This window comes from Neovison vison, chromosome 5 (assembly GCF_020171115.1).
Source record: "Neovison vison isolate M4711 chromosome 5, ASM_NN_V1, whole genome shotgun sequence".
NCBI lineage: Eukaryota > Metazoa > Chordata > Mammalia > Carnivora > Mustelidae > Neogale > Neogale vison.
This window is the reverse complement of record NC_058095.1, coordinates 90,645,843-90,673,320: the sequence shown is the minus strand read 5'-3', so window position 1 is coordinate 90,673,320 and position 27,478 is coordinate 90,645,843. Positions and strand designations below refer to the sequence as shown.

At 38.6% G+C, this 27,478-nt stretch overlaps 2 protein-coding genes across 2 annotated transcripts in view; one reads left to right on the top strand and one right to left on the bottom strand.

The window, feature by feature from the left end:
• Positions 1-27,478, top strand: part of LOC122906968 (ubiquitin carboxyl-terminal hydrolase 12-like) — a 233,103-nt gene that overhangs the window by 146,595 nt on the left and 59,030 nt on the right. The window lies entirely within an intron of this gene.
• On the bottom strand, positions 1,487-2,666 carry LOC122906963 (proliferation-associated protein 2G4-like). Its single transcript, XM_044249479.1, has one exon. It carries the CDS (start codon positions 2,627-2,629, stop codon positions 1,514-1,516), a length of 1,116 nt encoding a protein of 371 aa, XP_044105414.1. The 5' UTR covers positions 2,630-2,666; the 3' UTR covers positions 1,487-1,513.

Here is a 27,478-nt window from a genome sequence, read left to right as displayed (position 1 = left end):
AATGAACAGGTAAGCAGATTAATGTAAAGGATAATGACATGCCTGGAAGAAAATAAGATGATAAGGTCAGATCTTAATAGTCTGTTACACTGGTGACTGAAATCTACACCTGGTCTTCACATTTCCTTTCAGCCATTAGTTTGTCTTCCTCACCAGGAAAGCTTTTAATTAATACTGCCACAGAGAAACAAATAGTGGCATCTCTGGTTCCTGCCCTTTGCCTTATCCTTCCTGGAGGTTTCGTCCTCAGTGAAATTGCTAAACAGCAAAAGTAGGAAGGAATTTAGAGGAGAAGCAAGGCATCTGGCAAGTCATTTCTCAGATAATGTCTTTTTTCATGAAGCTGAGAGTTTGTTGAGTTTGTACCTGTCAGTATCTCAGCAGAAATTACTATTTGTATGTTCTGAGTCAACAAAAACAAACCCTACCAGTTATTAGGAGGGAACAAGCGCAAATGATTTTATCAATCATTATAGAATTTGCAGCTTTACTGTCAAGTTTCTCATATCTCTTCCAAAAACTGTCATCTGTGTCACCTTATAAAGAACTCCTCATTTGTAACTTAGCTGATTAAACATCTTTAAAATTGATGTCTAGGACTTTTGTTCCCTGCTTTCTTTGGTACATAAGACTTTGGAGTGTGACTCATGACTCATCAGTTGACGTTGTGATGCATTTTTAGAAACAAAGAATGCAACAGCAGATTTCCCTTAAGCAGCAGGAGTGGAAGTGAATACAAGAAAATTCAGATGCGCCTATCTTTGTGGGTGTTATTACAGTTGTATGTTATCTTGATTCTTGGAAGTGTGTTACAACACTGGGCATTTCAATGAGTTTGAATAGAATAGGCATAAACTGTGTATGTGTCTTGCAGCAGAATTCTTACATTTTTATTATGTGGTAACCGCATTTCTCCTATTTTTACGGTATGCACTCACTTTGCAGATAATACAATACTTAATATTTAAGCTTATGTTTTACTTATTTTTGAAACGAGACAATGAGGAAAAAGCATCTTGGGCACACCACTTCACTTTTAGTACTCCATAATTTTGTTATTTCTGATGACAATGTCCGGTTGGCTTACTTTGTTTTTTAATTTTAGCCGTGTATAATCCTAGCCAAGCTGGCTATGTTCAACTTTATTTCCCTTAGTATATGCTTCTACCATGGTATACTTCAATACATTTTAAAGTCAGCCTGTGCAGGGGCGCCTGGTGGGCTCATTTGGAAGAGCATGTGACTTTTTTTTTTTTTGACTCGTGATTTTATTATTCAATTTCTCTTTTCTATTTAAAGTAGTCTTCAGTGGTTGGGAAGCCTGGCCTCCCAAGACCAGAGTCAGTTGGAGCTGGTTGTTGTTGGAAGGGGTTGGGGTGGGGACAGGGATGGGGGCAGGGAGACCCTGCTCTGTTGGCGGTCCTGGGTGAAGACTAACTGCACTTCACAGAGCCTGGGGTGTGGTGGGAGGGGGGTGAGGCAGGAGCAGCAAGCTGGGGAGATGAGACCCACCTCAGTCCCCAGCTTCATTCTCTTCTAATGTTTCCCCACTGGTGGCATTCTCTGCAGTCTTGGAGGCCTTCTTTTTTTTCTTTTTCTGGGTTTTCCGACTTGCAGAACTCTGGAGGAGGGCCTTTAGCTCTGCATCTTGGACCTCCATCTCAGACTTGTAGAGGTCAGGTTCAAAGGGACCACTGGTTATCCGCATGGGGCCACTGGGCATGAGCAGGACTGTAAATTTAAACTGGGCAACAAATTCACCCTCCTTCTCATAGAGAACATTAAATGGCTGCAGCAGTTCATGTTTGGCGCACTCCACCACACCCATGCGGGCCTTCTTCTCATCTTCAAATGCTCTTAAAGTAAATGGCATGGCATCAAAACACCTTTCAACCTCACTGAAGAAGGCACGTGAAGTTTTCATTTTCAGGCCATACTGTTTAGAAGGGTCTCGTTTGTAAATGGTGGTTCTCTGTCCCACATCCTTGGCCTTGCCCTCTCCTGAGCTAACAAGAACATCCACGGCATATACTTCATGTACCTCAAATTCAACTTTTTCATGGTCCTTCTGCTGATCTGTGGGATTCTGGATAATTGTTTTCTCTCCGTCGATGACATGCTGCTTCAACTGATGAGACAACATACCTTCTATTGGTGTGCAATTAAACGAGTGGACAACCTTGTTCCAGGTTTCTGTCACTTGTGTGTTCTGGTTTCCAGGTTTGACCAGGCACAGGGCAGCTTCAGCACAAAGGTGAGCTGCCTTAATGACATCTGCTTTCCGCCCTGTTACTTGGGTCCCCTGAGCTACGTCAACCACAAAAGTGTGAGCCACATTAGCGATGAAGCCATCCACATGGACCCCATGGTCAATTTTTACCAAGTCACCTTCCTTGAGAATATAGTCCTGGTCGCTCTTCAAAGGGGAGAAGTGACATACACAGTTATTTACTGAAATGCGGGTGGGAAAGGCAATAGCTTTTTTCATTTCTTTTTCTTTCTTGAAAATGTTCCCTGTCTCTTCCATAATCATGGCGTCACCTTCCTCACACAGGCTCGGCACCGACACACCTGAGCAGGATGCTTCCACCAAAGACCGAAGTACCCGGTTGGCGATGTCGCCCCCCATCTTCTACTGGGTCCCGACCAGGTCCTCGGCAATAGTTTGCTCCTGCTGCTGGCCTCGCCCGACATCTTCCCACCACCACCACCGCCGCCGCAACCTCGTTCCCCCTGAGCCGAGCCTCTGCCTCCCTTCCAGCCGCAGGCTGGCCTCTTCCATCCGCCAGGAGAGCGCTAGCAAAAGCGCAAGCTAGCAGGGGAGCAGGCGGGCGGGCCGAGCATGGGACTCTTGATCTCGGGTGGTTTGAGCTCCACACCGGGTGCAGAGATCACTTAAAAATAAATAAACAGGAAGGAGTCAAGATGGCGGAGAAGTAGCAGGCTGAGACTACTTCAGCTAGCAGGAGATCAGCTAGAGAGCTTATCTAAAGATTGCAAACACCTGCAAATCCATCGGCAGATCGAAGAGAAGAAGAACAGCAATTCTAGAAACAGAAAAACAACCACTTTCTGAAAGGTAGGACTGGCGGAGAAGTGAATCCAAAGCGACGGGAAGATAGACCGCAAGGGGAGGGGCCGGCTCCCGGCAAGCGGCGGAGCAGCGGAGCACAAAATCAGGACTTTTAAAAGTCTGCTCCGCTGAGGGACATCGCTCCGGAGGCTAAACCGGGGCGAAGCCCACACGGGGTCGGCGTGACCTCAGGTCCCGTGGGGTCACAGAAGGATCGGGGGTGTCTGAGTGTCGCAGAGCTTGCGGATATTGGAACGGGAAAGCCGGCTGCAGAGACAGAGCCAACAGTAAGCTCGCAGCTCGGAGTTGCCTTGAACCGGCCGCAGGCTCGGTGAGCTCGGAGCGCGGCGGGAGGTTAGACAGACGCGAGTTACTAGGAGCTGTTCGCTGAGGGCGCACAGGGGAGCGGGGCCCCGGGGTCTCGGCTCCTCCGGGCCGGAGACCAGGAGGCCGCCATTTGTGTTCCCGTCCTCCGGAACTCTACGGAAAGCGCTCAGGGAACAAAAGCTCCTGAAAGCAAAGCCGAGCAGATCACTCAGCCCGGCCCCTGGTAAGGGCGGTGTAATTCCGCCTGGGGCAAAGACACTTGAGAATCACTACAACAGGCCCCTCCCCCAGAAGATCAACAAGAAATCCAGGCAAGACCAAGTTCACCTACCAAGGAGTGCAGTTTCAATACCAAGGAGAGAGCAGCAGAATTCCAGAGGAGGAGAAAACAAACCACAGAACTCATGGCTTTCTGCCTGTGATTTTTTAGTCTTGCAGTTAATTTAATTTTTTTCTTTTTCATTTTTTTTTCACTTCTTCTGCTAAAAATTTTTATAACTTTTACCCTTTTCTTTTTTAACGTTTTTTAACTAGATTATCTAATATATATATATTTTTTTCTTTTTTGTACTTAACTTCATTCATTTTCTTTTTTTTAATTCTTTTTTTTCTTTTTTTTCTTTCTTTCTTTTTGAACCTCTTTTTATCCCCAAATCAGAAGAGATCCTAATCTCTTCAATCTTTTTTTTTCTTAATTCTTTTTTAAATTCTTGATTGAATTTTTAATTCAATCTCTTTTTTTTAATTCTTTTTTTCTTTTTTTTCTTTCTTTCTTTCTTTTTGAACCTCTTTTTATCCCCAAATCAGAAGAGATCCCAATCAGAAGAGATTGGGAGATCCCAATCAAAGGAGATCCCAATCAGAGGAGATCCCTCACCCAATCGTGAGGGAGGAGAAATCCCCCCTCACGATTTGGGATCTCTTCTGATTTAGTTAAAGCATATTTTCCTGGGATTGTTGCCACCCTTTTAGTATTTTACTTGCTCCTTCATATACTCTTAGCTGGACAAAATGACAAGGCAGAAAAATTCACAACAAAAAAAAGAACAAGAGGCAGTACCGAAGGCTAGGGACCTAATCAATACAGACATTGGTAATATGTCAGATCTAGAGTTCAAAATGACAGTTCTCAAGGTTATAGCCAGGCTTGAAAAAGGCATGGAAGATATTAGAGAAACCCTATCCAGAGATATAAAAGCCCTTTCGGAGAAATAAAAGAACTAAAATCCAACCAAGTTGAAATCAAAAAAGCTATTAATGAAGTTCAATCAAAAATGGAGGCTCTCACTGCTAGGATAAATGAGGCAGAAGAAAGAATTAGCGATATAGAAGACCAAATGAGAGAGAATAAAGAAGCCGAGCAAAAGAGGGACAAACAGCTACTGGACCATGAGGGGAGAATTCGAGAGATAAGTGACACCATAAGACGAAACAACATTAGAATAATTGGGATTCCAGAAGAAGAAGAAAGAGAGAGGGGAGCAGAAGGTATACTGGAGAGAATTATTGGGGAGAATTTCCCCAATATGGCAAAGGGAACGAGCATCAAAATTCAGGAGGTTCAGAGAACGCCCCTCAAAATCAATAAGAATAGGCCCACACCCCGTCACCTAATAGTAAAATTTACAAGCCTTAGTGACAAAGAGAAAATCCTGAAAGCAGCCCGGGAAAAGAAGTCTGTAACATACAATGGTAAAAGTATTAGATTGGCAGCTGACTTATCCACAGAGACCTGGCAGGCCAGAAAGAGCTGGCATGACATTTTCAGAGCACTAAATGAGAAAAACATGCAGCCAAGAATACTATATCCAGCTAGGCTATCATTGAAAATAGAAGGAGAGATTAAAAGCTTCCAGGACAAACTAAAACTGAAAGAATTTGCAAACACCAAACCAGCTCTACAGGAAATACTGAAAGGGGTCCTCTAAGCAAAGAGAGAGCCTACAAGTGGTAGATCAGAAAGGAACAGAGACAATATACAATAACAGTCACCTTACAGGCAATACAATGGCACTAAAATCATATCTCTCAATAGTTACCCTGAATGTTAATGGGCTAAATGCCCCAATCAAAAGACACAGGGTATCAGAATGGATAAAAAAACAAAACCCATCTATATGTTGCCTCCAAGAAACCCATTTTAAACCCGAAGACACCTCCAGACTTAAAGTGAGGGGGTGGAAAAGAATTTACCATGCTAATGGACATCAGAAAAAAGCAGGAGTGGCAATCCTTATATCAGATCACTTAGATTTTAAGCCAAAGACTATAATAAGAGATGAGGAAGGACACTATATCATACTCAAAAGGTCTGTCCAACAAGAAGATCTAACAATTTTAAATATCTATGCCCCCAATGTGGGAGCAGCCAACTATATAAACCAATTAATAACAAAATCAAAGAAACACATCAACAATAATACAATAATAGTAGGGGACTTTAACACTCCCCTCACTGAAATGGACAGATCATCCAAGCAAAAGATCAACAGGGAAATAAAGGCCTTAAATGATACACTGGATGAGATGGACATCACAGATATATTCAGAACATTTCATCCCAAAGCAACAGAATACACATTTTTCTCTAGTGCACATGGAACATTCTCCAGAATAGATCACATCCTCGGTCCTAAATCAGGACTCAACCAGTATCAAAAGATTGGGATCATTCCCTGCATATTTTCAGACCACAATGCTCTGAAGCTAGAACTCAACCACAAAAGGAAGTCTGGAAAGAACACAAATACATGGAGACTAAACAGCATCCTTCTAAAGAATGAATGGGTCAACCGGGAAATTAAAGAAGAATTGAAAAAAATCATGGAAACAAATGATAATGAAAATACAACGGTTCAAAATCTGTGGGACACAACAAAGGCAGTCCTGAGAGGAAAATATATAGCGGTACAAGCTTTTCTCAAGAAACAAGAAAGGTCTCAGGTACACAACCTAACCCTACACCTAAAGGAGCTGGAGAAAGAACAAGAAAGAAACCCTAAGCCCAGCAGGAGAAGAGAAATCATAAAGATCAGAGCAGAAATCAATGAAATAGAAACCAAAAAAACAATAGAACAAATCAACCAAACTAGGAGCTGGTTCTTTGAAAGAATTAATAAAATTGATAAACCCTTGGCCAGACTTATCAAAAAGAAAAGAGAAAGGACCCAAATAAATAAAATCATGAATGAAAGAGGAGAGATCACAACTAACACCAAAGAAATACAAACTATTATAAGAACATACTATGAGCAACTCTACGCCAACAAATTTGACAATCTGGAAGAAATGGATGCATTCCTAGAAACATATAAACTACCAAAATTGAACCAGGAAGAAATAGAAAGCCTGAACAGACCCATAACCAGTAAGGAGATTGAAACAGTCATTAAAAATCTCCAAACAAACAAAAGCCCAGGGCCAGATGGCTTCCCGGGGGAATTCTACCAAACATTTAAAGAAGAACTAATTCCTATTCTCCTGAAACTGTTCCAAAAAATAGAAATGGAAGGAAAACTCCCAAACTCATTTTATGAGGCCAGCATCACCTTGATCCCAAAACCAGACAAGGATCCCATCAAAAAAGAGAGCTATAGACCAATATCCTTGATGAACACAGATGCAAAAATTCTCACCAAAGTACTAGCCAATAGGATTCAACAGTACATTAAAAGGATTATTCACCACGACCAAGTGGGATTTATCCCAGGGCTGCAAGGTTGGTTCAACATCCGCAAATCAGTCAATGTGATACAACACATCAATAAAAGAAAGAACAAGAACCATATGATACTCTCAATAGATGCTGAAAAAGCATTTGACAAAGTACAGCATCCCTTCCTGATCAAAACCCTTCAAAGTGTAGGGATAGAGGGCACATACCTCAATATCATCAAAGCCATCTATGAAAAACCCACTGCAAATATCATTCTCAATGGAGAAAAACTGAAAGCTTTTCCACTAAGGTCAGGAACACGGCAGGGATGTCCATTCTCACCACTGCTATTCAACATAGTACTAGAAGTCCTAGCCTCAGCAATCAGACAACAAAAGGAAATTAAAGGCATCCAAATCGGCAAAGAAGAAGTCAAATTATCACTCTTCGCAGATGATATGATACTCTATGTGGAAAACCCAAAAGACTCCACTCCAAAACTGCTAGAACTTATACAGGAATTCTGTAAAGTGTCAGGATATAAGATCAATGCACAGAAATCAGTTGCATTTCTCTACACCAACAACAAGACAGAAGAAAGAGAAATTAAGGAGTCAATCCCATTTACAATTGCACCCCAAACCATAAGATACCTAGGAATAAACCTAACCAAAGAGGCACAGAATCTATACTCAGAAAACTATAAAGTACTCATGAAAGAAATTGAGGAAGACACAAAGAAATGGAAAAATGTTCCATGCTCCTGGATTGGAAGAATAAATATTGTGAAAATGTCTATGCTACCTAAAGCAATCTACACATTTAATGCAATTCCTATCAAAGTACCATCCATCTTTTTCAAAGAAATGGAACAAATAATTTTAAAATTTATATGGAACCAGAAAAGACCTCGAATAGCAAAAGGGATATTGAAAAAGAAAGCCAAAGTTGGTGGCATCACAATTCCAGACTTCAAGCTTTATTACAAAGCTGTCATCATCAAGAGAGCATGGTACTGGCACAAAAACAGACACATAGACCAATGGAACAGAATAGAGAGCCCAGAAATAGACCCTCAACTCTATGGTCAACTAATCTTCGACAAAGCAGGAAAGAATGTCCAATGGAAAAAAGACAGCCTCTTCAATAAATGGTGTTGGGAAAATTGGACAGCCACGTGCAGAAAAATGAAATTGGACCATTTCCTTACACCACACACAAAAATAGATTCAAAATGGATTAAGGACCTCAACGTGAGAAAGGCATCCATCAAAATCCTAGAGGAGAACACAGGCAGCAACCTCTTCGACCTCAGCCGCAGCAACATCTTCCTAGGAACATCGCCAAAGGCAAGGGAAGGAAGGGCAAAAATGAACTTTTGGGATTTCATCAAAATCAAAAGCTTTTGCACAGCAAAGGAACAGTTAACAAAACCAAAAGACAACTGACAGAATGGGAGAAGATATTTGCAAATGACATATCAGATAAAGGACTAGTGTCCAAAATCTATAAAGAACTTAACAAACTCAACACCCTAAGAACAAATAATCCAATCAAGAAATGGGCAGAGGACATGAACAGACGTTTCTGCAAAGAAGACATCCAGATGGCCAATAGACACATGAAAAAGTGCTCCATATCACTCGGCATCAGGGAAATACAAATCAAAACCACAATGAGATATCACCTCACACCAGTCAGAATGGCTAAAATCAACAAGTCAGGAAATGACAGATGCTGGCGAGGATGCGGAGAAAGGGGAACCCTCCTACACTGTTGGTGGGAATGCAAGCTGGTGCAACCGCTCTGGAAAACAGCATGGAGGTTCCTCAAAATGTTGAAAATAGAACTGCCCTATGACCCAGCAATTGCACTACTGGGAATTTACCCTAAAGATACAAACGTAGTGATCCAAAGGGGCACGTGCACCCGAATGTTTATAGCAGCAATGTCCACAATAGCCAAACTATGGAAAGAGCCTAGATGTCCATCAACAGATGAATGGATCAAGAAGATGTGGTATATATACACAATGGAATACTATGCAGCCATCAAAAGAAACGAAATCTTGCCATTTGCGACAACATGGATGGAACTAGAGCGTATCATGCTTAGCGAAATAAGTCAAGCGGAGAAAGACAACTATCATATGATCTCCCTGATATGAGGGAGTGGTGATGCAACATGGGGGCTTAAGTGGGTAGGAGAAGAATCCATGAAACAAGATGGGATAGGGAGGGAGACAAACCATAAGTGACTCTTAATCTCACGAAACAAACTGTGGGTTGCTGGGGGGAGGGGGGTTGGGAGAAGGGGGGTAGGGTTATGGACATTGGGGAGGGTATGTGCTTTTGGGTAACTTGGAAGGGGAGATGAACCATGAGAGACTATGGACTCTGAAAAACAATCTGAGGGGTTTGAAGTGGTGGGGGGGTGGGAGGTTGGGGTACCAGGTGGTGGGTATTATAGAGGGCACAGCTTGCATGGAGCACTGGGTGTGGTGAAAAAATAATGAATACTGTTTTTCTGAAAATAAATAAATTGGAAAAAAAAAAACAACAACAAAAAAAATAATAAAATAAATAAATAAATAAATAAATAAATAAACAAATTAAAAAAAGAAAAAACCTCAATCTGCACAAATAGATATTTTATGAAAAACAAGCCTCAGAATTATGTTCCAGTCCCAGTTCCTTCAGAGTTGACTACTGTTGGTTTTTGGTATATCCCTCTAGACATATTTTGTGCATATAATAAACTCGTGTGTATCTGTACAGACAGATGTTTTAAAACACATACTGTTCTTGGGGTGCCTTCATGACTTAGTCTCTTGATGTCTGACTCTTGATTTCAGCTCAGGTCTCAATCTTAGACAAAGTGAGTGCATACCTGAGTTCAAGCCCCTTGGATTAAAAATACTAATAAATATGGGGCGCCTCAGTGGGTTAAAGCCTCTGCCTTCAGCTTGGGTCATGGTCTCAGGGTCCTGGGATCAAGCCCCATATCGGGCTTTCTGCTCAGCAGGGAGCCTGCTTCCCCTTCTCTCTCTGCCTGCTTGTGATCTCTCTCTTTCAAAATAAATAAATAAAATCCTTTAAAAAATACTAATAAATAAATACACATATACTCTTCTGTACCTTGATTTACATTAGCTCAAAATTTGTTTTAATTTGCTCTTCTTTTTGAAATTCAGTTTTTAATCTGGTTGCTGATCTCACTAAGGTAATTGTATTACCTTAAAAAAGTGTTTATATCTTGAAGAACATGTATTACCATATACGGTTTTCTCAGCTGGTTAAAATTATTGAAAAAAGGATTATCTGACTTTTTTTTTTTACTATAAATCATGACCCTGTTGTTTTTGCTTTTTTAAAGGGATAGCTAAACATAATAAAAATTTAATCATCTCAATAACTTTTTTACTAGGTTCCTGTGATCTGGCAAATACAGTACAACCATGGAAGAATATGTATTTAGTTCATTTTAAATTTTGCTAAACAACTTGGTTATTAGGGAATATTATAGTACAAATTACACGGATTTAATAATTATTTAACAAATCTGCTTGCTCGTCAGAAATGTCTTGGTGGGGGTGCCTGGGTGACTCAGTTGGTTGGGTGTCTGCCTTCAGCTCGGCTCATGATCTCAGGGTCCTGGGGTCAGGACCTGTGTCTGGTTCCCTGCTTAGCAGGGAGCCTGCCTGTGCCTGCTGCTCTGCCTACTTGTGCTCTCTATTTTTTTTCTAAGATAAAATCTTAAAAAAAAAAAAAAAAAGGAATGTCTTGGTGCATTTTACGGTGTTCCTCAATTCTGCAGACTGTACCTTTACCATATTCGTGTTTGCAGTGGGCACACTTAGAATAGCTTTCATTTTGAGAAGTGCTTCTCAAAAGATTTCATTTTGAGAAGTGTTGAGTGTATTCATTTTATTCTAAAAAGGGGAAAGGGAAAGGTGGTCTTTTCCTGTTCAATTAGAATATAATATTAGGGCACCTGGGTGGCTCAGTCAGTCGGTTGAGCCTCTGCCTTTGGCTCAGATCATGATCTCAGCGTCCTGGGATTGACCCTGCATCGGGCTCCTTACTCAGTAGGGAGTCTGCTCTTCCCTCTCCTAGAATATAATATTGATCTGGAGGGGCAAAAAAGTAAACTATTTTCAGTAATTTAAGTGTATCACCCTAGAGGCTTTAATTTTTTCACTGTTAAAACTGCCTTCCATTTGGCTGTGAAACAGAATGGGCAGAAGAGTAGAACTGCCAATATTAATCATTATAATAACTACCATTTGAGTGACTACTCTGGCTGTCACTTTGCTAGGAGCTTTAAGCCTTCATTCAGCTGTTAATTATGACAGTAATCCCATGAGGTCACCACTTTGCATTTAAGAAACTGGAGTTCAGAAAGTTTCAGAGATAATATATACAATTTGGATAAGGGTAAGTGGTTACCTATGGTTGAAAATCATACTTATATGATCTAAAAGCCATTAGTCTTTACTAAGTTGTTTCTCTGAAAAGATAAAGTTCTGATAGAACCATAATTTTTTCCTTCTTGGTGAAGAGCATTTCATAGATCATTTTTGTTTAAACCATATAGTTGACAAAAGAAGTAGGTTTCACATGTAAAAAGTCAGAGTCCTATTCTAGGACTCATAATAAGATGATTTTTCAAAAGAAACTCAGTAGGATTGTTTTGTTATAATGCAGTTGAATGATTTTACAGAAATCATGGTATTAATTCTAAAACATGAGAGCAGCTGATTGCTGACTTATAAGTGAGATCATACAGTATTTGTCTTTGTCTGACTTAATTCACTTAGCATAATAGCCTCAGGGTTCATCCACGGTGTTGCAAATGGCAAGATTCCATTTTTATGGCTGAATAGTATTTGTGTGTGTGTGCATGTACACACATTTTCTTTATGCATCATTCTTCAGTGAATACTTAGATTATTTCCATACCTTGGCTATCATAAACAATACTGCAGTGAAGATGGGTGCATATATATTTTTGAATTAGTATTTTTATTTTCTTCAGATAAATACCCAGAGGTAGAATTGCTGGATCATACAGTATTTCTATGTTTAATTTTTTGAGGAGCCTCCATATTGTTTTCCACCGTGGCTGCACCAATTTACATTGCCACCAACAGTGCACAGGGGTTCCCTTTTCTCCACATTCTTGCCAATACTTGTTATTTCTAATTTTCTTGATACTAGCCATTCCATCAGGCATAAAGTAATATCTCTTTGTGTTTTTTATTTGCATTTCCCCAATGATTAGTGATGTTGAGCATCTTTTCATGTGTCTGTGGCCATCTATATGTCATCTTTGGAAAAATTTCTATTCAGAGCTTCTGTCTATTTTTAAATTGGATTGTTTGGGGTTTTTTGCTATTGAGTTGTTAAGAGTTCTTTGTGTAATTTTAGATATTAACTGCTTATCAGATACATGATTTACAAATATTTTCTCCTATTCCATCAGTTATGTTTTCATTCTGTTGGTTGTTTCTTTTGCTGTACAGAAACTTTTTAGTTTGATATAATCCCACTTGTTTATTTTTGCTTTTGTTACCATTACTTTTGGTGTCAGATCCAAAAAATCATCACCAAGACAAATGTCAGGGAGCTTATCACCTATGTTTTCTTCTAAGAGTTGTAGTTAATTTTGAGTTAATTTTTGTATATGCTGTAAGACAGAGGTTCATTTGTATTCTTTCACATTTGGCTGTCTATAGTTTTTCAAACAGCATTTATTGAAGAGACTGTCTTGTCCCCATTATGTATATACTTGGCTTCTTTGTTGTAAAGTAATTGACCATATAGGCGTGGGTTTTTTCTGGGTGCCATATTTTGTTGCATTCATCTACTGGTCTCTTTTTATGCCAGTACCATACTGTTATGATTACTGTAGCCTTGTAATATAGCTTAAAATCAGGAAGTATGGTGCGTCCAGCTTTTTCCTTCTTTCTCAAGATTGCTCTGGCTATTCAGAATTTTTTGTGGTTACAAATTTTAGGAAAATTTGTTCTATTTCTGTGAAAAAATAGGCACTAGAATTTCAATAGGGATTACATTGAATCTGTATGTTGGTTTGAGTCGTATGGTTATTTTCACAATATTCTTCTAATCTAAAGCATTGAGTATTTTTTCATTTATTTGTGTGTTTCATCAATTTCTATAGTTTTATCTGGGCTTTCATTTTCTTGATTGAATTTATTCCTAGGTATTTTATTTTTTCTGATACTGTTATAAATGGGATTGTTTTCTTAATGTCTCCATGATAGTTCATTATTAATATATACAGATTTTTTTGTATAATTTTATATCCTGTCACTTTACCGATTTTGCTTATTCTAACAGTTTTCTGGTGGAGTCTTTAAGGTTCTATATATAAAATACCAGGTCATCTGCATTTAGTGATAGTTTTACTTCTTCACTTCCAATTTAGGTGTCTTTATTTTTCCTCTTTCCTAATTGCTCTCGCCAGGACTTCAATACTCTGTTGGTTTAAAGTGTCAAGAATGGGCATCTTTGTTTTGTTCCTGATTTTAGAAGAAAAAGCTTTCAGCTTTTCATTGTTGAATGTGATGTTAGCAATGGACTTGTCCTGTCTGGCCTTTATTACGTGGAGGGTACATTCTTTCTGTATTGTCTTTGTTGAGAGTTTTTATCATAAATGGATATTGAACTTTGCCACATGGGATTTCTGTCACATGATCATCTCTGTTGAGATGATGAGGTGATCTTTACCTTTCATTCTCTTTATATGGTTTATCACATCACATCGATTGGTTTGTGGAGTTGAACCATCCTGACATACCTGAAATGAATCCCATTTGATCATGATCTATAATTTTTTAACATGCCATTTAATTAGGTTTGCTGATGTTTTGCTGAGGATTTTTGCATCCATGTTTATTGGAGTGTTGTCCTCTAATTTTTTCTTGTGGTGTCCTTGTCTGGTTTTGGTATCAGGGTAATACCAGCCTCATAAAATGAGTTTGGAATTGTTCTGTCCTCTTCTATTTTTTGGAAGAGTTGAGGAGATTGGTATTAATTTTTCTTCAAACGTTCAGTAGAATTTACCAGTGATACCATCTTGTCCTGGACTTTTGTTTTTTGGGGGAGATAATAATTGCTTCTTAGCAGAGATTGGCACCCAAAAAGTACAGTTACCTTGATTTTGGTAATGAGCTATCAGTAAAAGGACTCTGATTTTATTTTATCAAATCTTTTTTGTAATGATGGTTACTTAGTGAGATGTTTACGTGCATGGTTTGTGTATTTATTTTGTACGATGCTTTTGGACAAGGAATTGTACACACACACCCCCGGACACACACACATCTCTACAGTTTAGGTGCAAGCATGAGAAAATGGGTTACTATGAAGAAGAGTAACATTGTCATAGCTTAAATGTTCTTCTCAGTGTTTCTTAAAGTGCGAGGTTTTCTTTTTCTTTTTTAAAAAAGTTTTATTTGCAGAATAACTATTATTATTAAAATACTTATATGGTAGAATAGTAGATAGTAGAAAATAGAAAATTTGGAAAACAGGCAAGCAAGAGTAAGGAAAATACGTATTCCCTTCTACCAGGTATATACCTGTTTGTTCTTGTCCCCATTGATAATTGTTGGAGAGTTTTCCTAATCTATAGTGAAACTTACAGTGGCTTAATAATCATTTTTCATACTCTCCAAGGACGTCCCCTAATTCCTCCTTACCCACGTTTTTCTTAATCTTTCCCCACTGTTTCTTTGAAATTGCCTCAGCATATATAGTAAAGGTTTCATTTAAAGTTAGAGAGATACTTTCCTTCATTTTCAGCACTATCATACCCATACCTTTTGTAGCCATATGGGTGACAGCTGTTGAAATGAAGAGCAGACAGACCAAAGTTGAGGAAACAACTCATTTTGCGGAACACATTCAGTTTCGGGTGGCTCTATAGAGTAGTAGTAGTCATTAGCTGAATAGCATTTGCAGTGCGAGTGCAGTTGACTTAGCCCATGTACGACTCCCCTGGCCCTGCTTGATCTCCTTGCTGGTACCACAGCACAGCATGCCAAAATAGTTAATTGTGTGCTGTGGGGTTTTTTCCTTTTTATATAAATATCTATGTTTTCAGTAAGGAAAACATTTTAGAAAACATAAGAGAAACAAACCTGTGCTTTGCAGAGTGGTATTAATAAGATATATGTGTATTAAAATTACAGTTGGACATCTAGTTTCTGGTGGAAGGATACTTGAGGATCCTTTTCTTTCACTGAACGGAAGCTTATTTATCACTCTATGGTATAGTGACATTGGGCTACTTCAGAAGCATTTCTTAAAACTTTGTGCCCCGCTGCTGGCATTTGTGTAGGAGGAAAATAAAAAACAGCTGTGTAGGCCCTGGCTGCTGCTAGGCATATATGTGCAGGTACAAGTACGTGAAAAGAGAGATCTGGCCATTTCTGAAGCTGGTTGCCTGTTCAAGCACTGCTGGTGGATTCCACAAGCTGCTCTTGCTAGTATTTGTCATCGGCAGATGGCAGTTTACTGACTGGGATAATCACGGGCTGAGTTCTCTAATGGCATCACTTACGTAGGCATACCCGATGGGAAATGGTCCTAATATATCCAAGTAATGATTTACTCTTACTTCTAGGGTAGCCATGCAGCTTTTACAAGCTAATTCAGAATATGTAATTGTACCAAGGTGTGTTTTTGTTTGTATTTTAAAGGGTGGCATCAGATGCTGCTCTTGTCCCCCTAGAACTGAACTGAAAGACGTTAACTACAATTCCAAAATGGAATTATGTTGGGAAAGGTGAAGACATTCTTTTAGTAATAGAAAATAGGAGTTAGGTTTTGTTTTTGTTTTTGTTTTTGTTTTGTTTTGTTATTTTAGGAGTTAGGTTTTAAAGGGAGACTTCCACAGCATTCTGTTTAACAAACGTGTTTCAATTCCTATTATTAATCCTGAATTACCGATTGTTAGGGGAGCCATGAATTGTTGAAGTTATTAAGTAATAAGAGATGAACAGAAGGAAAAGTTAGTATTTTGACCTCAGTTTCCTAAGTAAAAGTGCTAATATATGACGGCATAATTGATTCCTAAGACAACTAAATGGAAGTATATTTTCTAGTGAGTATTTACCCAAAGAGTTAAAAAAAAACATTAATTTGAAAAGATATGTAGACCCCTTTGTTTATTACAGCATTATTTACAATGGCCAAATTATGGAAGCAGCTCAAATGTCCATCGAAAGGTGAATGGATAAAGAAGATGTGGTATATATGTGTGTATGCACACAAACACACACAGAAATATTACTCAACCAAGAAAAAGAACAAAATCTTGTAAAATTCAACAACATGGATGGATCTAGAGGGTATAATGCTAAGTGGAATATGTCTATCAGAGAAAGACAAATATATGACTTTGTCCATGTGGAATTTAAGAAACAAAATGAAAGAAAAGGCAAACTAAAAAACAAACTCTTAAATATAGAGAACAAACTCAGTTACTAAAGGGGAGCTGGGTAGAGGAATGGGTGAAATAGGTGAAGGGAATTAAGAGTACCCTATCACAATGAGCACTAAGTAATGTATAGAATTGTTGAACGATTGTATTGTACACCTAAAGCTAATTTAACACTGTATGTTAACTCCTAGAATTAAATAAAATAATTAAATTAATTTTAATTAATTAAAATAAAATACATTAAAGTTAAAATTTATAAAAAGGAGTGTAATTTCAATCATGTGACTTCTAGAAAGTGGGAAAAGGTTTATATAAAAATTCTATATAGAATTTATAATATTGTAATTTTTCTTAATATTGTCCTTTTTTATGTACGTTTCAGTTATTCTTGTGCTATAATAATCTATAAATCATTGCAACTCAGAAGTGTTAACTAATCACCTACAACACAATGGCTAACACTAAAAAGACTGACAGTATCAAATGTTGGCAAGGATATGGAGCAACCACTCATATATTCTTGGTGGAAGCCTAAAATGCTATGACCACTTTGAGAAAGATCTGGCAGTTTGTGTGTGTGTGTGTGGTTTTTTTAAAAATATTTTATTTATTTATTTATTTATTTATTTGAGATAGTGAGTGTCAGTGGGAGAGAGAGGGATAGAGACTCTGAAGCAGACTCTATGCTGAGCACAGAGATTGACATTGGGGACTATCCCATTACCAAGAGATCATGAACTGAACTAAAACCAAGAGTCAGATGCTTAACTGCTGAGCCACCCAGGTGCCCCACTGTGTGTTTATTTATTTAAGATTTTATTTAATTATTTGACAGACAGAGATCACAAATAGGCAGAGAGGCAGGCAGAGAGAGAAGAGGAAGCAGGCTCCCTGGGGCTTGGTCCCAGGACCGTGGATCATGATCTGGGCTGAAGGCAGAGACTTTAACCCACTGACCCACCCAGGTGTCCCCCAACTGTGTGTTTAAATAAAACCAAGCATAGATGTATCTTGAGATCCAAGTCTTCCACTCTCAAGTATTTACCTAAACATATGCTCATAGGAAGATTTGTACAAGAATATTCATAGAAGCTTTTATTCATAATCACCAAAAGCTGGACACAGCCCAGTTGTCCACCAGTAAGTAGCATGATAAAGTGGGGGTACTGCTGAGGGATGAAAAGAACAGACTGCTAATATATACCCCAACTTGGATGCTGAATAAAAGAAGCCTTACACGAGAGTATGTACTCCATGTTTCCATATAGATGATATTCTAGAATAAGCAAAACTAATCTGTTATGGTAAAAAAATAATCAGGGTTGTGGTTAGGAAGGGACATGAGGGAACTTTTTGAGGTGATGATTATGTCCCACATCTTAATAGAGGTTTGTGTCACATAGATGTATGCATTGGTTAGAAACTCAATGAAAATATACTTTAAACAATGCACAAATATTAATTTTACCTCTAAAGAAAAAATACAACAAATATCAAACATCAGTTAATGATATGCATGCTGTAATATTTAGAAAGAGGCATACTGACTTCTGCATTAAACTCTGAGGTACCTAAAAAGCTATGATGGAGGGAAGGATGGGTCGATACAGGATAAAGCAAATACATCAAATGTTAATGGTGTATTTGTAAGATAGAGGCATTCACTGTAAAAAATGTTAAATTTAGAAAATTTTCATAATAAATTGTTGGAAAAATATTAATTGATAATGGAACTTTTTATGGCCTGTTGATTCATGCATGATTAGTTATACAAACCTTATTTTGTTTCTCTTTGCTTCAGTGATATTTATCTGTATTTTTAATTATACTAATTCATAGCCTTATTTGAGGAGTCAGGGTACAGAGAGGTAATTGCTGCTCATTAATACAGTTGTCTTTCTTTGGGATTATTGGCAGTTTTCCTTTTTTTTTTTTTAAACAAAAAGTAGGGAGCACCTGGGTGATTCATTTGGTTAAGATTCTTGGTTTCAGACTGGTCATGATCTTGGGGTTGTGGGATTGAGACCCACTTTGGGCTCCACGCAGGGCATGAAACCTCCTCTGGATTCTCTTTCACCCTCTGCCCACCCCCTACCTCTGCCACACAAAAAAAGAAAAAAGGAAAAAGTGAGACTGAGTGGCAATGTCTTTAAATAGATTATTATAAATTGTGTGGTTTCTCTGGGAATGTATTGCATGTTGCTTATATAATGCCTTTTTGGTTTTTTCTTTAATTGACGGGGTAGAGGGAAGGAGTGGTAAGAAGTTTCCCAAGTTCAGGTTCTTACAGCCTGTGTGTCCAGAGGAAGCAAGAGAGAGAGATTACTGAGTCCAGTCACCTGACTTTTTTTTTTTTAAAGCCAATTTCAGTCAGATTTTGTCAGTTGCAGCTGGAAGAATCCTACAGAGATGATCCTTCAGTTTGCATCTATAAGCAGTGTTGCTTAGGGGTTCTTTATGTAGTGAATGATCCTGCCATTAGGCTTCTATGTCTCTATGCATATTTTGCTTATGTGATGGTTGTCTGCTGGTTAGATTGGAAGTTCTTTGAGGGAAAAGACCGTATTACTCCTGTTAAATATAATTTCCATTCTCATATAGATATGTAAACCTAGCCTAAATTGTTTCTCTCCTTTATATATCCTGGGTAATTTATCAGTAATTTTGAATTAATGATTGATTTTTTAAAATTATTGATCTTATCCTGTGTGCTAGTTGGTGTGTTTGGTGCTAAAGCTGTAATGCTGAACAGAACACGAGCCCAGCACTCACAGAGCTTCCATTCTGTGGGGGAGACATATACAACAATCATACAGATAAATAATTACTGTGGTAAGTACTAAGAGGGAAACACAGGGTGTTACAAGACCAGGTAATAGGGGTCTATCCTAGTCTTGGGTGCCACATGAAACATTTTTTGTTTGTTTGTTTTAGACATCACATTTTAAAAAACAAGGAGTTGGTGTGCCTGGGTGGCTCAGTGGGTTAAAGCCTCTGCCTTTGGCTCAGGTCATGATCCCAGGGTCCTGGGATCGAGCCCCACATCGGGCTCTCTGCTCCACAGGGAGCCTGCTTCCTCCCCTGTCTCTCTCTGCCTGCCTCTCTGCCTACTTGTGATTTCTCTCTCTCTCTGTCAAATAAATAAAATCTTTTAAAAAAAAACTAAAAACCAAAACCAAACCAAAACAACAACAACAACAAAAAACAAGGAGTTATCTAGGAGAGGATAGTGGGAAAGAGTATTACATACTACAGGCAGATGGAACATTTGCAAATTCCTTGCACCAAAACAGGGCATGACACTTTAAAGGAACAAATAGAGAATCTGTGCAATAGAGAAGTGAAATCCATGAGGACTGTGCTAAGAAATAAAAGCTGGAGAGTGAAGTCCAGAGCAGAATTATGCAGAGTATAATTGGTAGGCCTTTATACTGGGTTAGGTGTGGGAGGTAAGGGAGAGGGCAGTATCAAAAGTTCCTTTGCGTTTCTGGCTTAAGTGCCTATATGGTGAGCCCATTCTCCAGTGGAGGACCAAATTTTGGTGGAAATGATTGTGGGTTTGATTCTGGGTCTGTTATGGTGTCTTTGAAACAACCAGGTACGTATTTTGTTATCATGCTATGAAGGATGTCACCTCCCCCAGATACTTTTCCTTTTGTGGCTCTTTATCTTATAGGTATAATGTAATGTGGGAGTCTCTTCAGTCCTTACCTGCCTGATAATCATTCTTGCTCTATACTGCTAGCATCTTAATTCAAGTTTTCTTTTTTCTCTCAGACTCCTCTCATGGTTTTTTTTTAACTGGACTCCCTCCCTTCTTTCAGACTTCCCCTTAATTCTTGTTTCACAATATATCCAGAATAAGTTTTTGAAATTACAGATGTCATCTCATCATTGTCCTTCTTAGAACCCTTCAATACCTTCTTTTTGTTTATAGAACAAACATCCAAATCTTTAACATTGTCCCCAGCACCTTGTGAATTACTCTTACCTCTGCAGATTTCCCAGGTTTTTCCTCATGCTCTCTAAGGACTTTTCAGTTGACCTTCCTCAAATTTCAGCTAAAACATCACATTCTCGGGGAAGCCTTACTTTGAACTTCCTTGTTGGGCTCCTCTAAAGATAGATCTTGTATTTTTATCGTTTTATATATATTTGTGACACTGGCTAATTAAGACCTTTGTACTAGATTAAGATCTGTGAGGGCAGGGACTGTCTGTTTAGCTCTCCACAGTAACCCTCTCCCCACCACAGTGCCTGGCTTGCAGCCTATGACTAGCAAATGTTTGTTGAATGAATCATGAACTTTCTACTGCCTAATTTATGTACCTGTTATGTGCCATGTTAGTTAACTGATAGGGAAAAACAATGTAATGTGTTTTGCTTTTTTAAATACATTATGTCTTACTCTTAGGTTTTCTTAATTTGGACTATTCCCATGGAAACAGCAACCAAGGTTGTTGGGGTTACTATAATACTCTGTAGGTGATATTTGCTGCTGCCATTGTTAACCAAGACACAAAAATTTGAATTTTTCGATGGAGGTGTATTGGGTTTGAGAACCAAAGTATAAAAATTTAATTTGAGGGAGAGTTGTTAAATATTCACTTTTCCAGTACTCTTTGGAAGGTCTTCCTTTCCATTGAAATAGTTTGCTGCAGACCTCTAGGAGTTGGGAAAGCATGAATGCTGTTCTGTTTCTGCTAGATAACTTTGCTGTTTGTTTTCATTCTACTGTCTGTCACTTACTGATTTCCTTTCTTAATGAATGCTTTGTTAATAAGTAATACTAATAACCTTTACATAGTTAGAACATAATTATATTGTCTGTAACATAAGTGAACCTCTCTTACTAGGCATTGTAAGTTAGGATTGTTGGGGTGCCTGGGTGGCTCAGTCAATTAAATGTCCGCCTTGGACTCAGGGCCTGATCCCAGGATCCTGGAATTAGAACCTGAGCTGGGCTCCCTGCTCAGCAGGGAGTCTGTTTCTCCCTCTCACTCTGCCCCTCTGCCCACTTGTGCACGCTCTCTCTCTCAAATAAATAAAATCTTTGAAAAAAAAATAACATGAAGTTTCCTTTAATACCTTAAAGGCCCAGAGGAAAGCTGCAAACATAGTTAAACATTTCTTTAATCACCCTTTCATATATGAAGGTTGCAGTCAGAACTTTGTAAAAATTTTATGCCCCATGGAAAATATGAGTAAATGTTTTCCAAGAAACTTTTAGAGATTGAGGAACATCTCAAATATTGAGATGCTGTACAGTTTTATGTTGATTTTGATACTGAATGCAGAAGCAAAGAGTTATTTGGATTTTGTGAATTAAAAAAGAATGTTGATTTTGAAGGCCCCATTTTATCATAGTAAATATAAAAATGAAAATGCAAATTTGTGGGAAATTCCCTTGAAACTGAAAATACGAGGCCTCCCTAGTATTTTGGCCCTTAAATACAAATAGCAATATCTATCTTCTTCTGGAAGTTAGCGTCTACAATGCTAACTAACAACAGAAAATAAATAATTTCCCTCTGGGTCTATCATCCATTTATTTATATGAACATATATGAGTTTGTGCATATTTTGGCTTGTAGAACCTCTGCATATTTACTTTAAGTATATGTACTTAAAAAATTATGGGTTTGGAATCAGATTGCCTGATTTGAATTAGGCAACTAGTAACTGATTGAATCATGTTCAATCAGTTACTAGCTTTGGCATCTTGGTTAAGTTACTTAATGTTTCTTACTTTCAGCTTCCTCATCTGAAAAATGAGGTCGCTGCTGCTAACCATGTCAAACTCATGAGGATTAAATCTTTAATTCCACTTCTCAGTTAATAGCATGCCTGACATATAGTAAACCCTCAGTAAATATCGGCTATTATAACTCTCTCCTCAGTCATTCCTTTTATATGTTAAAATTGCTCTCTTGAGTTAAACCCTGTTTAATTTACACTCTTTGTCTCTTCATGGCATCAGTCATGTGGCTGTTGTCTAATAACAAAAATCCTAATATTTTGTCCTCTCCTCATGGTCTTGTTGTTTTTGCTTGTTCTTATTTTAGTTGCCTGCATCTCAAATCTTTTTCTGGCTACACTGCCTTTTTCCTTAGCTTGCTGTGCATCAGTATTTCAGACAGGGTGGGCCATAGGTGTTGACTATAGCTGTGTTTTACTTTTAAACAGTGACGAGACTTCCTTCCTCCCAACTACCCACCCTGCCTGTCCTGTGCTGTGCTGGAATGATTGAGCTGGAAGAAGCTTTGCCGTTTGTTTAGCCCAGGGCCTTTGTTCTTCAAAGCAGAAGGTTAGAGTCTGAGACTACAACTCTTCCAGATGATGGACATTTTTTTGTAAATCTTGCAAGATATTTTATTTCTCCACAGAGGATAAATCACAGAATACAATAATAAATGGGTTACTAAATTTGGACTTTAGAAAATATCAGGAAATTCTTATATTTATGATTGAGAAGCTAATCTTGAATTATAGGGTATGTAGTTGTATTTTGTTGGGAAATGTGAGGAAAATTCATGTGTAGCTCTTTTTTCTTCCATATATCTGTGCTGGTTTTGATATGCTGACCCCTTGCCCTCTTGTTTCTCTCTTTATTATTTGAACATCCTGCAGTGTTGCTCAAATCCACCCCCTATTTGATTGTTCCTACTCATTACATTAGTTCAAGTTCTCATTAACATTTACCTTTACCATTGCAGGAACTTTCTGTTTTGCCTCCCTGCATTATTGCCATACCTCCTAACCTGTACCAAATCTGCTGCCATAGATAATCCTATCCCCCCGCATGCAGACCTATTCACATCATCTTCCTCTTGCTATAATCCATCTAGTGATAGAGAGTTATACTATTGATAATGGAAAAAACAGGAAGGCTGATGGATGCCTGATCATTTTTGAGGGGAAAAAGTGCATATTTTGTAAGGGGAGGAAGGTCTGAATTCCTCTGATAGAGACTCTCATGCCAGCAGGTTAAACTCTACAAAGAGGCATCTATCCATGCCTAATAGCACTGGGAGTATGGGAAAATCTCCTTGTTAAGTCTGGTCCACTCAGATATCTTTCTTTTTTTTTTTTCCAATTTATTTATTTTCAGAAAAACAGTATTCGTTATTTTTTCACCACACCCAGTGCTCCATGCAAGCTGTGCCCTCTATAATACCCACCACCTGGTACCCCAACCTCCCACCCCCCGCCACTTCAAACCCCTCAGATTGTTTTTCAGAGTCCATAGTCTCTCATGATTCATCTCCCTTTCCAATTTACCCCAAAGCACATACCCTCCCCAATGTCCATAACCCTACCCCCCTTCTCCCAACCCCCCTCCCCCCAGCAACCCACAATATGTTTCAGGAGACTAAGAGTCACTTATGGTTTGTCTCCCTCCCTATCCCAACTTGTTTCATAGATTCTTCTCCTACCCACTTAAGCCCCCATGTTGCATCACCACTTCCTCATATCAGGGAGATCATATGATAGTTCTCTTTCTCCGCTTGACTTATTTCGATAAGCATGATACGCTCTAGTTCCATCCATGTTGTCGCAAATGGCAAGATTTCGTTTCTTTTGATGGCTGCATAGTATTCCATTGTGTATATATACCACATCTTCTTGATCCATTCATCTGTTGATGGACATCTAGGTTCTTTCCATAGTTTGGCTATTGTGGACATTGCTGCTATAAACATTCGGGTGCACGTGCCCCTTTGGATCACTACGTTTGTATCTTTAGGGTAAATTCCCAGTAGTGCAATTGCTGGGTCATAGGGCAGTTCTATTTTCAACATTTTGAGGAACCTCCATGCTGTTTTCCAGAGCGGTTGCACCAGCTTGCATTCCCACCAACAGTGTAGGAGGGTTCCCCTTTCTCCGCATCCTCGCCAGCATCTGTCATTTCCTGACTTGTTGATTTTAGCCATTCTGACTGGTGTGAGGTGATAACTCATTGTGGTTTTGATTTGTATTTCCCTGATGCCGAGTGATATGGAGCACTTTTTCATGTGTCTGTTGGCCATCTGGATGTCTTCTTTGCAGAAACGTCTGTTCATGTCCTCTGCCCAGTTCTTGATTGGATTATTTGTTCTTTGGGTGTTGAGTTTGCTAAGTTCTTTATAGATTTTGGACACTAGTCCTTTATCTGATATGTCGTTTGCAAATATCTTCTCCCATTCTGTCAGTTGTCCTTTGGTTTTGTTAACTGTTTCCTTTGCTGTGCAAAAGCTTTTGATTTTGATGAAATCCCAAAAGTTCATTTTTGCCTTTGCTTCCCTTGCCTTTGGCGATGTTCCTAGGAAGATGTTGCTGCGGCTGAGGTCGAAGAGGTTGCTGCCTGTGTTCTCCTCAAGGATTTTGATGGATTCCTTTCTCACATTGAGGTCCTTAATCCATTTTGAATCTATTTTTGTGTGTGGTGTAAGGAAATGGTCCAATTTCATTTTTCTGCACGTGGCTGTCCAATTTTCCCAACACCATTTATTGAAGAGGCTGTCTTTTTTCCATTGGACATTCTTTCCTGCTTTGTCGAAGATTAGTTGACCATAGAGTTGAGGGTCTATTTCTGGGCTCTCTATTCTGTTCCATTGGTCTATGTGTCTGTTTTTGTGCCAATACCATGCTGTCTTGATGATGACAGCTTTGTAATAAAGCTTGAAGTCCGGAATTGTGATGCCACCAACTTTGGCTTTCTTTTTCAATATCCCTTTGGTTATTCGAGGTCTTTTCTGGTTCCATATAAATTTTAAAATTATTTGTTCCATTTCTTTGAAAAAGATGGATGGTACTTTGATAGGAATTGCATTAAATGTGTAGATTGCTTTAGGTAGCATAGACATTTTCACAATATTTATTCTTCCAATCCAGGAGCATGGAACATTTTTCCATTTCTTTGTGTCTTCCTCAATTTCTTTCATGAGTACTTTATAGTTTTCTGAGTATAGATTCTGTGCCTCTTTGGTTAGGTTTATTCCTAGGTATCTTATGGTTTGGGGTGCAATTGTAAATGGGATTGACTCCTTAATTTCTCTTTCTTCTATCTTGTTGTTGGTGTAGAGAAATGCAACTGATTTCTGTGCATTGATCTTATATCCTGACACTTTACTGAATTCCTGTACAAGTTCTAGCAGTTTTGGAGTGGAGTCTTTTGGGTTTTCCACATAGAGTATCATATCATCTGCGAAGAGTGATAATTTGACTTCTTCTTTGTCGATTTGGATGCCTTTAATTTCCTTTTGTTGTCTGATTGCCGAGGCTAGGACTTCTAGTACTATGTTGAATAGCAGTGGTGATAATGGACGTCCCTGCCGTGTTCCTGACCTTAGTGGAAAAGCTTTCAGTTTTTCTCCATTGAGAATGATATTTGCAGTGGGTTTTTCATAGATGGCTTTGATGATATTGAGGTATGTGCCCTCTATCCCTACACTTTGAAGGGTTTTGATCAGGAAGGGATGCTGTACTTTGTCAAATGCTTTTTCAGCATCTATTGAGAGTATCATATGGTTCTTGTTCTTTCTTTTATTGATGTGTTGTATCACATTGACTGATTTGCGGATGTTGAACCAACCTTGCAGCCCTGGGATAAATCCCACTTGGTCGTGGCGAATAATCCTTTTAATGTACTGTTGAATCCTATTGGCTAGTATTTTGGTGAGAATTTTTGCATCTGTGTTCATCAAGGATATTGGTCTATAGCTCTCTTTTTTGATGGGATCCTTGTCTGGTTTTGGGATCAAGGTGATGCTGGCCTCATAAAATGAGTTTGGGAGTTTTCCTTCCATTTCTATTTTTTGGAACAGTTTCAGGAGAATAGGAATTAGTTCTTCTTTAAATGTTTGGTAGAATTCCCCCGGGAAGCCATCTGGCCCTGGGCTTTTGTTTGTTTGGAGATTTTTAATGACTGTTTCAATCTCCTTACTGGTTATGGGTCTGTTCAGGCTTTCTATTTCTTCCTGGTTCAATTTTGGTAGTTTATATGTTTCTAGGAATGCATCGATTTTTTTCAGATTGTCAAATTTGTTGGCGTAGAGTTGCTCATAGTATGTTCTTATAATAGTTTGTATTTCTTTGGTGTTAGTTGTGATCTCTCCTCTTTCATTCATGATTTTATTTATTTGGGTCCTTTCTCTTTTCTTTTTGATAAGTCTGGCCAAGGGTTTATCAATTTTATTAATTCTTTCAAAGAACCAGCTCCTAGTTTGGTTGATTTGTTCTATTGTTTTTTTTGGTTTCTATTTCATTGATTTCTGCTCTGATCTTAATGATTTCTCTTCTCCTGCTGGGCTTAGGGTTTCTTTCTTGTTCTTTCTCCAGCTCCTTTAGGTGTAGGGTTAGGTTGTGTACCTGAGACCTTTCTTGTTTCTTGAGAAAAGCTTGTACCGCTATATATTTTCCTCTCAGGACTGCCTTTGTTGTGTCCCACAGATTTTGAACCGTTGTATTTTCATTATCATTTGTTTCCATGATTTTTTTCAATTCTTCTTTAATTTCCCGGTTGACCCATTCATTCCTTAGAAGGATGCTGTTTAGTCTCCATGTATTTGTGTTCTTTCCAAACTTCCTCTTGTGGTTGAGTTCTAGCTTCAGAGCATTGTGGTCTGAAAATATGCAGGGAATGATCCCAATCTTTTGATACCGGTTGAGTCCTGATTTAGTACCGAGGATGTGATCTATTCTGGAGAATGTTCCATGTGCACTAGAGAAGAATGTGTATTCTGTTGCTTTGGGATGAAATGTTCTGAATATATCTGTGATGTCCATCTCATCCAGTGTATCATTTAAGGCCTTTATTTCCCTGTTGATCTTTTGCTTGGATGATCTGTCCATTTCAGTGAGGGGAGTGTTAAAGTCCCCTACTATTATTGTATTATTGTTGATGTGTTTCTTTGATTTTGTTATTAATTGGTTTATATAGTTTGTTGCGCCCACGTTGGGGGCATAGATAT